At 42.4% G+C, this 13,812-nt stretch overlaps 1 protein-coding gene across 2 annotated transcripts in view; it reads left to right on the top strand.

The window, feature by feature from the left end:
- DNAJC1 (DnaJ heat shock protein family (Hsp40) member C1) overlaps positions 1 to 13,812 on the top strand; it is a 113,035-nt gene that overhangs the window by 85,581 nt on the left and 13,642 nt on the right. For both annotated transcript variants that reach the window (XM_054171369.1, XM_054171368.1), the window contains exon 9: positions 10,303 to 10,422. In XM_054171369.1, coding sequence (XP_054027344.1) covers positions 10,303 to 10,422 — 120 coding nt within the window. The remainder of the gene's footprint in view (positions 1 to 10,302; positions 10,423 to 13,812) is intronic.

Raw genomic sequence — 13,812 nt, 5'->3', positions numbered from 1 at the left:
TTACTAGAGGGACCTTGCTATGTATGAAGCTCCTTATTAGGAGTTTCTCTTTCTTCACTCATGTTCCCTCCAGGTCATCCAGCCTAAACTTAAAGTAAATTAATACCTGGGTGCTCATGTTCCTCTTGTGTGTGTGTGAATCTGGAACATGTCTGTCATCTTTTATACCATAGGAAAGAACAGTTTTTTCAGAAATCATTGAGGGAGTAAGCTCTGAGTAGAACTCAATAACTTTTGCTTAACAGGTTGCCCAGGGAAGTGGAAAAAGCCCCATCCCTGGAGGTTTGTAAGGCCAGGCTGGATGTGGCTCTGAGCAACCTGATTAGAGTGAGGTGTCCCTACCCATGGCAGGGGGGTTGGAGCTAGATGATCCTTGAGGTCCCTTCTAACCCTGACAATTCTATGATTAGTGTTGTAAATTGAACCAATTTTTTGTTGTACCCAATAGGTAACTTCTAAAAATTCTTGTGGAGGTAGATTTACAGTTACTGTAATTGCTAGTTTTACTTGAAATCTGGGATTTGTGCAATCATAGATGCTGGTAAGCTTATACTCCAGTAGTTTTGAGGGAAGATGTCCAGAGAATTCTTCCCCAAAGGGTTGGAAGGGACCTTAAAGATCATCTAGTTCCAGCCTCCCCTGCCATGGGCAAGGACACCCTCCACTAAAACAGGTTGCTCAAGGCTCTGTCCAGCCTGTCCTTGAACACCTCCAGGGATGGGGATTCAACCACCTCCCTGGGCAACCTGTTCCACTGGTTCTGAACCCTTTCAGGGAAGAAGTTTCTTCTAATCTCCACCCTAAGCCTCCCCTGAGGCAATCTGAGCCTGTTTTCTCTCATCCTATGACTTGTTACTAGGGAGAAGAGACCAACCCCCATGTAACTCCAGCCTCCTTTCAGGGAGTTGTAGAGAGGGAGAAGGTCTTCCCTCAGCTTCCTTTTCTCCAGCCTAAACAACCCCAGTTCCCACAGCCTCTTCTTGTAAGAGCTCTCTGGGACTTACTTGCAAAAAGGATATCTGTGGAGCTTATCCAAGCATTGGAAATGGTATTTACTGACACTTGGAAGGACCTTTTAGCTTAGCAGATGCCTTCATGGGAGAAAAATACTTGCTGTTGAGTTTGTCTGCTCAGTTGAGTCTTGGGGAAAGACACAGAAGGACCTGTGGTTGGAAGTGAAAGCCAGAGATGCTGGCATGAATCAAGTATGATAGCAATCATTTTGTGAGCACATAGCTCATCCAGTGCTTCACTGTTTGCCACTTTTTCTGCCAGATGACTGATTACCAATGGTTTTTAAGTAGCTGCAACTTCCTGAACATACATAACTAAAAAAAGAATTGCCTTACTGTTTCACATAGCTGGGTCTCATTTATATTTCTATTTTATATTTGTATTTACTTTTCATCCCCCTCCCCTGCTTCTTGTCTCTCTCTCAGGACACAAATCTTTCAGTGTTAAGGTGTAGCTTATTAGAAATCTATTAGTAACCTGGCAGCACATTGTGATACTGCTGAAGGTGATGGGGGGACAATCTATTGCTCACTCAGGCTTCCTGTTGAGGTGAAGGAAGCAATATATATATATGTAGGTACATAGAGATGCACAGCTTAGGGATGAGAAAGCTCAATAATAATTCCTTTTTGACTTGCATTAGCTGTGGCATGTAAATAAAGATTGTAGTTGATGTTTCTGAGTAGATGGCAACTGGCTTTGTTTTCAAGGAAATGTGGGGACACACTTGCATTTTGGTTTGTAATCTACTTAAGGTCTCAAAGGGAACTTAGGTTTGTTGGGTTTTTTCAGTGTTTAAAAATAATCTGTTAGCATGCAGGTCAGATGGGTTAACAGACTGCTTGAGGGTTTAAAAACATGCTGTCAAATTTGTGAATAATCACTGGGGCAGCCAATAGAAGAATCTCAGGTACACCCATTTCAATGGAATTAAGCTACTCTTGTTTCAGACCAAGAAGTGAAGATAGCTGCTTAATTATGGGGGGGGCAGAGCTTCAGAAAGGGAAAGGCTTAACAGAGGGTAAGATTTGCAAGTCAAAAGCAAATCCAAAAGCAGGTAAACCCAGGAACAAACACTTCTACCTTTTTTTTTGAAAGGAAAATAGGTGAAGGAACATTACCTAGGATTTTGTTGAAGTAGTGGATGAGAGAGATAGTATAAAGCAGTTTCAAGAAGATGCTGGGGCTAAAAATCCTTTTCCCTCATGCTTGCTACAGTGGAGTTCGGAGAAGAGGCCGATGTCACATATTGAAGGCAAATGGGGAGGGAGCACTTCCAACTGAAGCATTCACCTGAAGCTGATGAACAAGAAACTGCTTGGAACAATTGTCTTCACCATTAGTTGACCTAAAAAGAACTCTTAATATTAAATCTATTTAATACTGCTGTTAATATTGTAGCAATTACTTAAATGAGCCCTGAAATGAGAGCTGGAAATAGGACACCAGTTTCTGAGCCTCATTGGGGATTCTGGGCACAACAGCCTGGTTAGCATGAAGCCCATAGTGGGTAATTTATTTTTTGTTTAAATTATGAAGCAAGTGATACTATTAGATGGGCCAATTTAAAAATAATAGTAGAAAGCCACTGTGAATTAGCAGAAAAGTTTGTGTTCCATTATTAGAGCTTTACAGTCTGCTTCAATTTTGTAGAGCTTTTCACAGGTTCTGTCAGCAAGACTTCTTGTAGAGACAGAGTAATGGTATGATGAAAAGGAAGATCTTCAATGCTTAGTTAAAGAACAGGAAATAAAAACATGATTGCAAAGTGTTCCTGGAGGAGTTTCCTGGACATCCCCAAAGATGTGTTCAGTACTGAAATGGTCTATAGCGTGGTGACCCTCTCTGCTGGTGGCCAACGGGTTGAGAGGTGATTTTTCCCTCTCTACTCCACTCTGGTGAGACCCCACCTGGAGTGCTGTGTCCAACATTGCAGCCCTGAACACAAGAAGGACATGGAACTGTTAGAGCAAGTCCAGGGAGGCCACAAAGTTTATCAGAGAGCTGGAGCTCCTCTTCTATGGAAGGCAGGCTGAGAGAGTTGGGTTTGTCCAGCCTGGAGACGAGACAGCTCCAGGGAGACCTGAGAGTGGCCTTCCAGTACCTGAAGAGACTACAGGAGAGCTGGGAAGGAACTTCTGACAAAGGCATGGAGTGACAGGATGAGAGGTGGTGGCCTCAAACTGTAAGAAGCTGGATTTATATGAGATATTAGGAAGAAGTTCCTCCCCATGGTGGTGATGAGGCATTGCAACAGGCTGTCTGGAGAAGTTGTAGAGGCTTCAGCCCTGGAACTGTTCAAAGGCAGGTGGGATGAAACACCTGGTCTAGTAGGAGCTGCAGGGAGATTGTAACTAGATGATCTTTGAGGTCCTTTCAAACCCAACCTATTCTGATTCTATGACTTGCAGGGCAGCACTAATCAGAGCATCTGTAAAACAGGCAAGGTCTAGAAAAATCTTTCCTCATGAGTCCTGTCTCTTCCTATAGATTCTCCTACTGCAGCAAAATTGTCTTCAAGTGTGTGTTCAGAAATGAAAACAGCACTGATTACTGGAAGTGTTCTGTTTTGTTCTTGCTTTCTCCCTCCTGTGTTATGTGTAGAGCTGTAAAGCAGCACAGAAATACATTGACCAGAGAGATGACAGGGCAGCAGGAGTGGTGAGCAGACTGAATGTGTGTAGAAAGCCACTTACAGTGTTGAGCAAAAATGGGATGAGGAGAGCAGACATCATCATCACTGGCTTTGTAACAGGAACTGGTTGAACTTTGTGCTTAGAAAATCCCTAATCTGGTCTGAGGAGCTGAGGGAAAGAATCTCCATCCTAAAACATTTGCTGCTGCACATAGCAGAAGACCTGATACTGAGGCAGCTGAAACTTCATGCTGCTCTTCTTAGGTTCTCACTCTTCTCTCAAAGCTTTTATCTCTTTGCATTATGTATATTGCTTAAGATTTTAAGGCTGAAGGCTTCCTGTGTGAGGATCAGTATGAGCCCCAGTCATTATGGTTAGGTTGTTATCTTGACAAGCTTATGATATAACTGAAGATAATTGGGTTTATCTTCATATTTACATGTAGTTGCTTTGGAAAAGTCTAAAATTAATCTCTAATGGTCCTTTAGACCTATGTGATACATTGTTTAAATTGTTTAAGTTACTGGGAGCAGAGGATATGCAATCAAGTGTTCAAAGGGGAAAAAAAAATAAGGATTTACTAACTAAATTAATTGCTGATTTTCTTGGGTGTCTCAGGATTGAGATAGCAAATATATCATTCTGTTTGTTGTCAGTGGAATTCAGGAACGTTGACAGGCCTGTACATTTGACATCTATTTAGGAAAAACTATCAAAAACTGAAATAAGGAACAGAATTGGTGAACACCAGGCTAATGAGACCTGCTTTGAGGCCTGAATATTGCTCCTATAAAGAGAAGTCCTGCCTTAAGTCCTCTGGGCTTCATAGAAGGATTAACAAATGCTCAGGGAGAAGTTGATCTGGAAACTCTTCCTGATTCTCCCAGAAGAGTTTAACAAGGCCTGTAGGCTTTTAAGGAAAGAAAGCAGTCCTGGGATAAGAGGAAGGGTATTTTCCCAGATGAGTAATTAGATAAAAGATGGGAAATGGAGGGTAGAAATAAATACCTCTTTGAGTAGAGCAAGGTTAGCGGTGGAGTTCAGCTGAGTTTCTGCTAGCAATTATGCTGCTGAGTGTATTCATATAGTATAGCAAGCATGATAATAAGGTTAAAAGCTGAGCCTTGAGTTGAATGAGCTTATCAATGACAGCAGTATTTGGAACAGCAAAGATGAGAACTGCAGAGTCATCCTGTGAGTTAGACTGCTTGGGCAATAAATGGCAGAAAAATTCCCCAGCATGTAAATATACAGTGATGCAAATGCTGATATAGTGAGTGATTCTCCTAACCATGCACAAGATGAGCTCAGAACTAGCCATGACCCTTGAGGAGTCAGATCTTAGGAGTTACCAGTGCTGGCTTAGTAGAAAACATCATCTTAGGCTCATTCCAAAAACTGATGCAAATGCTGGCAGTTAAGAAAGGAATAGAGAGCAAAGCAGGAGAATCCTTATTCCACTGTGTAAACTTGTGCTTGCTCCTGCTGCATGCAGTTTGGTGCCTCATTTCAAAGAGGCTGGTTGGTAGGGAATGGCAGGTGGGTTAGAAAAAGGCTTCCTGGGCTGTATTATGCATAAAATGGCTTTTACATGAGGAGCCAGCTGAGCCAGTTAGGACTCTTTAGCCAGGAAGAGACAGTTTGGGGGGGGGAAACAAAACCTTGTTCAAAAACATGAAGTCAGTAGGTGTGGTCTTATTTGCTGGTTCACTCAAAGCAAAGGGCAATGTGCCATCAAAGCTAGCAGGAGCCATGTTCAAACAAGGCAAAATTAGATGGTTCCTTGTGTAATGGGGTAGCAGATGTGTGCAACTCATAAATTGGTCTTGCAAATCCAGAAAGTTTGCATAGTATCAGGGGAGACTGGAAACAAAATACTGAAAAGATTAGTTGAGAGTTACTAAGTAAAATACATCAGCCTAGAGGAATTCCTTGAGCTGAAAATAATTGGAGTCTGAGAAGAAGCATGAGAAAACTATATGCTTGCCATCCTCTTACTGCTGGAGCCTATTATATGGTCCCTGTTTTTCCAGAGCAGAGTGGGACTGGAAAGGGTGAACAATAAAATTAATATTTTTCTTTGTTATCACAATGTTGTAAAGTTTCTGCAGCTGCACACATTGAGCACAAACTATGAGCTTCCTGGCCTACCATGACCATTGCCCTGAAACAGTTAGAGCTGCCTTTGTTTTTGTTGGCTTCCTTAATACAAACCATGCTGGTGGAACCCAGATTTGAGTTAGAGCTTTGTAGGAGCAAAGGGCTCTGTGTGTGTGTGGCTTTGAATATACTGTGTCCAGTTCTGGGCCCCTCAGTTTAAGAAGGACTTTGAGACACTTGAAGGTGTCCAGAGAAGGGCAAGGAGGCTGGGGAGAGGCCTTGAGCACAGCCCTGTGAGGAGAGGCTGAGGGAGCTGGGGTTGCTTAGCCTGGAGAAGAGGAGGCTCAGGGGAGACCTCATTGCTCTCTACAACTACCTGAAGGGTGGTTGTAGCCAGGAGGGGGTTGGTCTCTTCTCCCAAGCAACCAGCACCAGAACAAGAGGACACAGTCTCAAGCTGTGCCAGGGGAAGGTTAGGCTCAAGGCGAGGAGAAAGTTCTTCCCAGAGAGAGTTGTTAGCCATTGGAATGTGCTGCCCAGGGAGGTGGTGGAGTCCCCATCCCTGGAGGTGTTCAAGAGGGGATTGGACGTGGCACTCGGTGCCATGGTCTAGTCATGAGTTCTGTGGTGACAGGTTGGACTTGATCTTTGAAGTCTCTTCCAACCATTGTGATACTGTGAGTTCAGGTCATTAATACCTTGTAGCAGATCTTTAGAGCTTCGCAAGAGATCTATTGAGCTGTAGCTGATCCCCAGTGTTCAGCTAGATTGTGGTGCCAGGTGTGTGCTAGAGGTGGTGAGACTGACTTCAGACTTCTTGCAGGTAAAGCAAGAAATTGTGAGAATATAGAAGTATATTAGAAGAAAAATAGGACCTTATGGGCAAGAAATTTAATGAGGAAAACCTTCACATTCTGCTCAGAGTAACTGGATGCAAACACCACCACCTTGTAGGTTAAATGTTCCCTGACCTCTGGGATTTTACTGGGACCCTTGTTCTACAAATGCATGCACAGGTATTTTTAAATAGATGCTGCCTATTTGCAAGGTCATGGCCCAGGCATGCTCAAATCAGTGAATCACCAAAATTAGATGAAGCCTAGCACAAAGTCCTAGCCAGAATGAAAACATTATCCAAATTTCCATACAGCAGTGATTTTAATGGAATCTGCAGCAAGAAATGATCTAGCTTAAATCACTCTCAAAAAATCCAATTAGCTCACGTTGGCAAGTCAATATAAATGACTGTAAAAGTTTCTTTATAAGCTGTATAGCTTACATATAAACTATACATACTGAAAGTTTCTGTGTAAACTGTGAAACATACTAGCCACTTTCTAATTTTATCAATAAAAGGGGCTAAAGTTTTATGCTTATGAATGTTAAGAGCTCTGAACGAGTCGATCTCTTTCCTTGGCAAGAAGTGCTTTGCTGTCTGCACATTTCCTTTGGATCTTACTGAAAACAGGACTGAGATTTACCCCAAAAAAATCTTAACAGTGTCCAACTCTGTTGTGCAGGAGGGAGTGTGGAAGTGCTAAGTGCAGATGCACGTGTGAGGGTGATGCTAAACAATAAACCACATTCCTGTTTCTTTTCTCTGGAAGGTGCCTAGTGGTTTGCGTGAGCTAATCCTTCAGTGCTGCCAGCTCTGGTTGCTAAACCATGGTAAAGGATTATTATTTATGGGAATGCCATGAATTTTTTTTGTATCTGCACTTGTGGCTCCTTTTTATTTTAAAGGCTGGAGAACCATAACTCTGTACTTTTAATTTTGCATTCAGTATGAGGAGTTAATCCCAGAATGGGGCTTTTTTGATGCAAAATCTGAATGCTTGTGCAGTAACAACAGCTGTCCCCTCACCATGTGGTATCTTCCATTGCTTTACTGTAGAGATGAATTTTGGCCCAGTGTTTCAGTAATATTGGACACACATGGTTTTAGGTGACAAAGCAGTATGTTTATGCATTCATTTGACTCTCACAGTTACAGTTGGCTACAGATTAGAACGGGGAGAATACATTCACACCATGACCACCCTCATAGCTGCTTGTAGTAGTTGGATCACAGTAGGCGCTGTTGCATCTAAAGACACAATTAACTGTTGCTGAGGAGCTGCAAATTCACAAAAGCTCTTTTACAGCTTTAGCCCTTGAGAGTGGGTTTCCTGAAGGCTTTTGCAAAGATTATTTTTTTTTCCCCCAAATGCAGACATATTTTAGATCTTCACATCCTAAAATCAGGCATCCTGAAATGAACTGAACAAGTTGATAGTTTAACGTAGCTGATGAATTCTTGTGCTGTGAATTAGCTGTGTAATTAGATCTACAGGGCTGACTGGACTTTTGGCTGTTAGGAAGAGAATTATTGACTCTATGAAGATAACCACCTGAGTTCTGCAGTATTTACAAATAGTTTGGAAAGTTGTGAGCACACAGGAAAAACTCAAAGCTTACTGAAAAAGCCTGAAAATAAAACTTAGTGGAAAACTTCCAGCTGAAAAGATCATCTTGATTTCCATGTGTAATTGCTTAGGTATGCCTTGGGGTATGGTAAGAGAATAGCTCTGAATTTACTTTAAAAGAAAACAAACAAACAAGCCACAAACAAACAAAACCTCAACAACAAAACCAAACCAAAACAACCCCCCCTTACAAAGTTTTTGATAGCAATTAAATAGAACATTAACAGCTCGCAGCATATTAAGGCCAATTTTGAGGCATGAATTTTGACTGATTTATTTTGAACAGAATGGCCTTTAACCAAAGATCTGGGAAGAAGGAATTGTTTAAATGGCAGTGCTGAAAACTTTTGTAAGAACATTACCCCAAATCTTCCCTTCTAGAATCTCCTGAGGAATATTCTAGCATGAAATACACCCGTGGTGTAAAGTGTAATGAATAAGTCTGTGGATTCTATTAGCTTGTTTGGACTTTATTACTTTTATTGTGTTAATGTAGAGATTCTTCTGTGTATTTATCACTACTTCTGTAGGCCAGAGTATGATTGTATGATAATGCCTGTAATGTATGTGTGAGATCTCTCCCACACCCAGGTTACTTAAGCATCCCATCATAGATAATTCATTTTATCCTTGTATTAGAAACGATCCGAATATGAATGTCCGAGGCTTTCAGCGGTGAATAAAGGACTACATGGATCCAAACTAGGACGATTGATGAAATCCTTGCTACTATTGGCTATTATTTACTGTCTTTTAAGTGGCAGGTTGTATTTATGCCAATTTATCTGCTTCAGGGAACACTCTTGATAGCAGAACAAAGTGAATAAAAGTAGTTTGCTTTGCAAATGAATGCAAATGGTGGAGCCTTTCGGGAAGCCCTTTAACAGGAGCAATGCACTTTGATTATGAGTGAAGCTGCCATTTGGACATGGTGAAAAGAGCACGCTTGAACCATTGATTGGGGGAGACAGTAAAAAGTCAGGAAGGGCCCCGTTAAGCTTGCAGTGCGGCAGGCGGATGTCAGCGTGGTTAGAGCACAGTGGGAGAATGACAGGCAGGATTAGTGTCAGGGAGAAGCTTTGCTGTAGTTGTGGAGATGGTCCCTGGGGTCACTCACCTCTGACTGTTGTTCTGTGCTGATGGCTCTGTAATGCAAACTGCTTGATATGTGCCTGTTCATTATCGGAAATGCTGATTAGGAGAGGTATGTCATAAAGCCTTCCTTAAAAAGGAATAAACCGGCAAAGTGCTGATGGGGACAAAGATTCGCCTGCACGCTCCTTGCCAGAGATGCTGCAAATGTCAGAGGTGGTTACTGCATCTTGCCTTCTGAGGCAAGCTGGATTTCATGCCTTAAACTGCTGTAAGTGTCTGTTCCTTGCTTGTTCACTTTTATTTGGCCTTGATGGAGACAGCTTCTTTTCTTTAACAGACCGTCTTAGGTGCTCGAGCAAAACATTCCTGTAGCTCTTGGGCACTGGGCAGTGGAAGCTTCTGGTTTGGTGTTGTGGCACAGCCATGTCTGGACGGCCGTGGGGTGTCGCTTAGTAGTCTTAATGGAATATTAGAATCAACAGATTTCATTCCTGAGTCATCCCAGAATGTTAAAATGGGGGATGATTAGAGTGACCAACAGCTGCAATGACTGTTCTGTGTAGAGGCTTCTTTTAAAATGGAATAATTGAGCACATTTCCTTTGTCTTTGAGTAGTCTTACATGTGCCATGCAACAGACACCTAAAATGTTGCATCTCAGACCGTGATTTAATCTTCAATTGAACTACTGTTGCTTTTTGCCTGTACTGTTATCTCTACTGTATAAATGGTGATAGAAATTAAATGTCTCAGTGTGTACGATGTACAAAATGCATTTTTGGGGGGTGTAAAGGATTTTAATATCTTACTCTTGGTCTGCTGGTTCGCTGTGGGTTTGGCAGTAGCACAGGGAGGTCCTACACAGTTAACTGAAAGGGTTATTTTTTTTACATGATTTGATTAATTGGTTTGAAAGGGATTTTTTAAGTGTATTACCTCACAAAAATGTGTCCAATATCCCTGTGTAATGAATGTTTTACAAATGTTTTACAGGCACCTGAATGGACAGAGGAGGACCTCAGCCAGCTGACAAGAAGTATGGTTAAGTTCCCAGGGGGGACCCCAGGTCGATGGGAAAAGATTGCTCACGAATTGGGTCGATCAGTGGCAGATGTGAGTTCACTCGGATTTGCATTGTGTAGAGAGTGACAAACCAGAACAAGACAGGCAGTGTGGAAGGCAGACGTGCATGGGGCAGACATTGTCTGCTGAGAGAGGCTACAATCCTTTTAGGACCTGGAAGTGAACCATTAACTAACCACGCAAGAAGCAGATGTCAGCCAGTTTCTCCCTCCACAATTAACAGCTGTAACTGATCAGCTGGATGGGGGATTCTGGTGCTTACAACTTGAGCTACTGTAACCCAACAACAGCAAAACAAGGAGCTTTGGGGACTGTAGCAGCCTCCTTTCCCTGCAGGCCAGTGTTTGTGACTTGATTAAAGATTACATCTCTGTGTCAGGGCTGTCCTTAGGAGATGAGCCCAAAGTGTTTGGACAGGTGGTTTCCATTAATTAAACTGGGATATCTCTGCAAACTTTAAAACCAGCTACACTGGATACTATTTCAGTCCCTTTTCTGGATTGTAGCAGGGGTAATAATGATATGGTGTAAAATGATTAATACCCTGTTAATTCATATTTTATGGTATTGTAGCAGGTATCAAAGAAAGCTTATACTGGCGGATTTGAAGTGTTACGATCTTAAAACCCTTAGGGGGCAGCCTGTAAAAGACTTTCCCTTTGCAAGCAATAGATCACCAGGACATGATGTAGTGTCTGCTGAGGACCATTTGAAAGCCCTTTCAGCTGACTCTATTTTATAGGCTCTGGAGGGGTTAATGAGAATAATGTTTAAATCTGTTGCTGTACATTTTGAGATGAGATGTTCTTCATTATATTTCAGGAGTTATCTTAAATAATGGCTAGAGTAAAATGTGACCCATTAGAGCCTTCTGGACAATTTACATATTACTTAAGTGGATTTCCCTCCCCCCCCCCCCCCCCTCCCTTTATATAACCACAAAAAGATGGGTTTAGAAGTTATTTTTAAGGACTTAATGCATCTGTACAGTTCTGTTATTCACCCATGCTAGAAAACAAGCCATTTGTGCTCTTGTTGTTTCAGAACTACACATATTTGCAAATAAGTGGATGAAAGCAAGCAGCTACTAACCATGATGAAATTATTCTGTTTAGTGTTGCTTATCATGCTCCTTGAAGCACCTGAACCCTAAGGTGCAGTGACTTTCTCAAAAAGATGCTGCATTTTACAGACCAGATACTAGCAGCAAAACTCTTTCACGTGGCCTGGTAGCATGTGGTGTGCATGAGGAAGACCTTTGGAGGTTGCTTTGGGGAAAAAAATGATCCATTTGCTCCATAGTGATAGTACAGACATGATAGTACAGAATGGTTCTGGAAGCATCACTGAACTCGCATTGTGTTGAGATTGGCTTTTGCACCCATTGTCTGCTTTGTTCCTCAAGGCTGGTGTCAAAACATTCTTTAACCAGAATCTGTTCCATTTTGGCCACCATACCTGCACCCATCCAGTACAGCAAAGACAAAACAAAGCTGCTTGTGTCCTCCATTAAGTGAGAAGTCTTGAGCAGTGTGCTCTTCTTTTTAGTGAATTGAAAAGATAAATGGAAGCAAGGTGTGTGTTCTAAAGGGATTTTGCTTGTATAAAAAAAGGAATTCTCAGGGATTTTAAGGTATGGAGAACTTACCTCTGAGTATAATCCTTTTTACTTCCAGTGGCCTCCAACCATATGATAAATGTAAGCACTCTCCACAAGTTTTTATTTCTCTAAATTTGCAGCTGCTGGTAGTTCTAGCTCAGCTTTCCTGACACAGACTGCTTATTGGAGTTTCTGCTGCCTTTATCATCCTGTTGCATAGAGCTGCAGCTATTGGGTTTTAAGAAACACTTAAAAGCTTCCTGGAAACTTCTCTGGGTGTCAAACTGTTATTTCATCAGTATCAGAACTGTTGAAAGTAGAACTGCTTCAGATGCATATCCTTCTTTGGATGTGCTGGAAAGTGTCCAGAGAAGGGCCACGAGGATGAGCAGAGGGCTGGAGCTCCTCTGCTACGGAGACAGACTGAGAGAGTTGGGGCTGTTCAGTCTGGAGAAGAGAAGGCTCTGAGGAGACCTAATTGTGGCCTTCCAGTATGTGAAGGGGGCTACAAGAAAGCTGGGGAGGGACTTTCGAGGGTGTAAGGAAGTGATAGGACTGGGGGAAATGGAGCAAAACTAGAAGTGGGGAGATTTGGATTGGATGTTAGGAAGAAGTTGTTCCCCATGAGGGTGGTGAGAGACTGGCACAGGTTGCCCAGGGAGGTGGTGGAAGCCTCATGCCTGAAGGTTTTTGCAGCCAGGCTGAATGTGGCTGTGAGCAATCTGCTGTAGTGTGAGGCATCCCTGGCCATGGCAGGGGGGTTGGAACTGGCTGATCCTTGAGGTCCCTTCCAACCCTAACAATTCTATGATCCACTCCTCTATTGAACAAGATCACAGAATTACAGAATGGAGGTCCCTTTCAACCTCTAACAGAGATTGAGTCCAACACCCTGCCAGAAGCAGGATCACTTAGGGTAGCCCACACAGGAAAGCATTCAGGTGGGTTTGGAAAGTTTCCAGAGAAGGAGACTCCACAACCTCTCTGGGCAGCCTGTTCTACACAGAATGTAGAGCTTAGCCTTTAGATTTGTTGAAGGTGACATAGAATAACATCTAAGTTTACAGCAAAGATTCTTACTTTGCTTGGACATCAGCAGGACTGAATAAGAAATGTTATGCTAAACCTGCAGGGGAAACTTGTGGGTTTGCTAAACTTTGTGCACAGAAAAAGAGGTGTTTGTGTGCACAGGCAGGGTGGCCCAAACAACTGTTCCCTGCCTCCACTGGGAGAGGTGCAGGGAGTTTGGGTGTATGAGGTCCTGTTTTGACACAGCTTGTCTGGTGGAGTTTAGGAATCCCTTGCTTACAGCTAACTTAACAGGTCAGAGGGAGTTTGAAGTGTGTATTATCTGGCAAATGCACTGGGTCTTAAGAGGAAAGTTCAAGGACAGATTTGAATTTGCTTTTCCAACATTTTGTGTGGCACAGGAATAGAGTAGGAGTAGAATAGACTAGACCAGGTTGGAAGAGACCTTCAAGATCATCGTGTCCAACCTATCATCCAACACCACCTATGTGAGACCGCTGTCTGCTTGTTTCTCCTCCTATGAAGTATCAAGGGCAGGAAGGCTTGGGCTTCCCTTTCCTTTCACAATTAGAGAATTACAGTGCAAAAGACTGAGAAGGTAGACTGGTTGTTTCCATGTGACTTTTAAGTCTTGAAACCCTTTTCAACAGTAGATTAGCTAAATAGGTGTTAACAGAAAAGCAGCTCAAAGTAAATCCGGTCCACATTGATCTTTCTCTCGTTGCTCCTGTCTCAAAGCTTTCCTCCTCAGCAGAAATAAAAAAAGTTAGGAAAAAACATACCAGTATTAG

The sequence above is a fragment of the Dryobates pubescens genome, chromosome 21 (genome assembly GCF_014839835.1).
Source record: "Dryobates pubescens isolate bDryPub1 chromosome 21, bDryPub1.pri, whole genome shotgun sequence".
NCBI classification, from domain to species: Eukaryota; Metazoa; Chordata; class Aves; order Piciformes; family Picidae; genus Dryobates; species Dryobates pubescens.
Note: the sequence above shows the minus strand (reverse complement) of the source record. Positions and strands in the feature narration are given on the sequence as shown.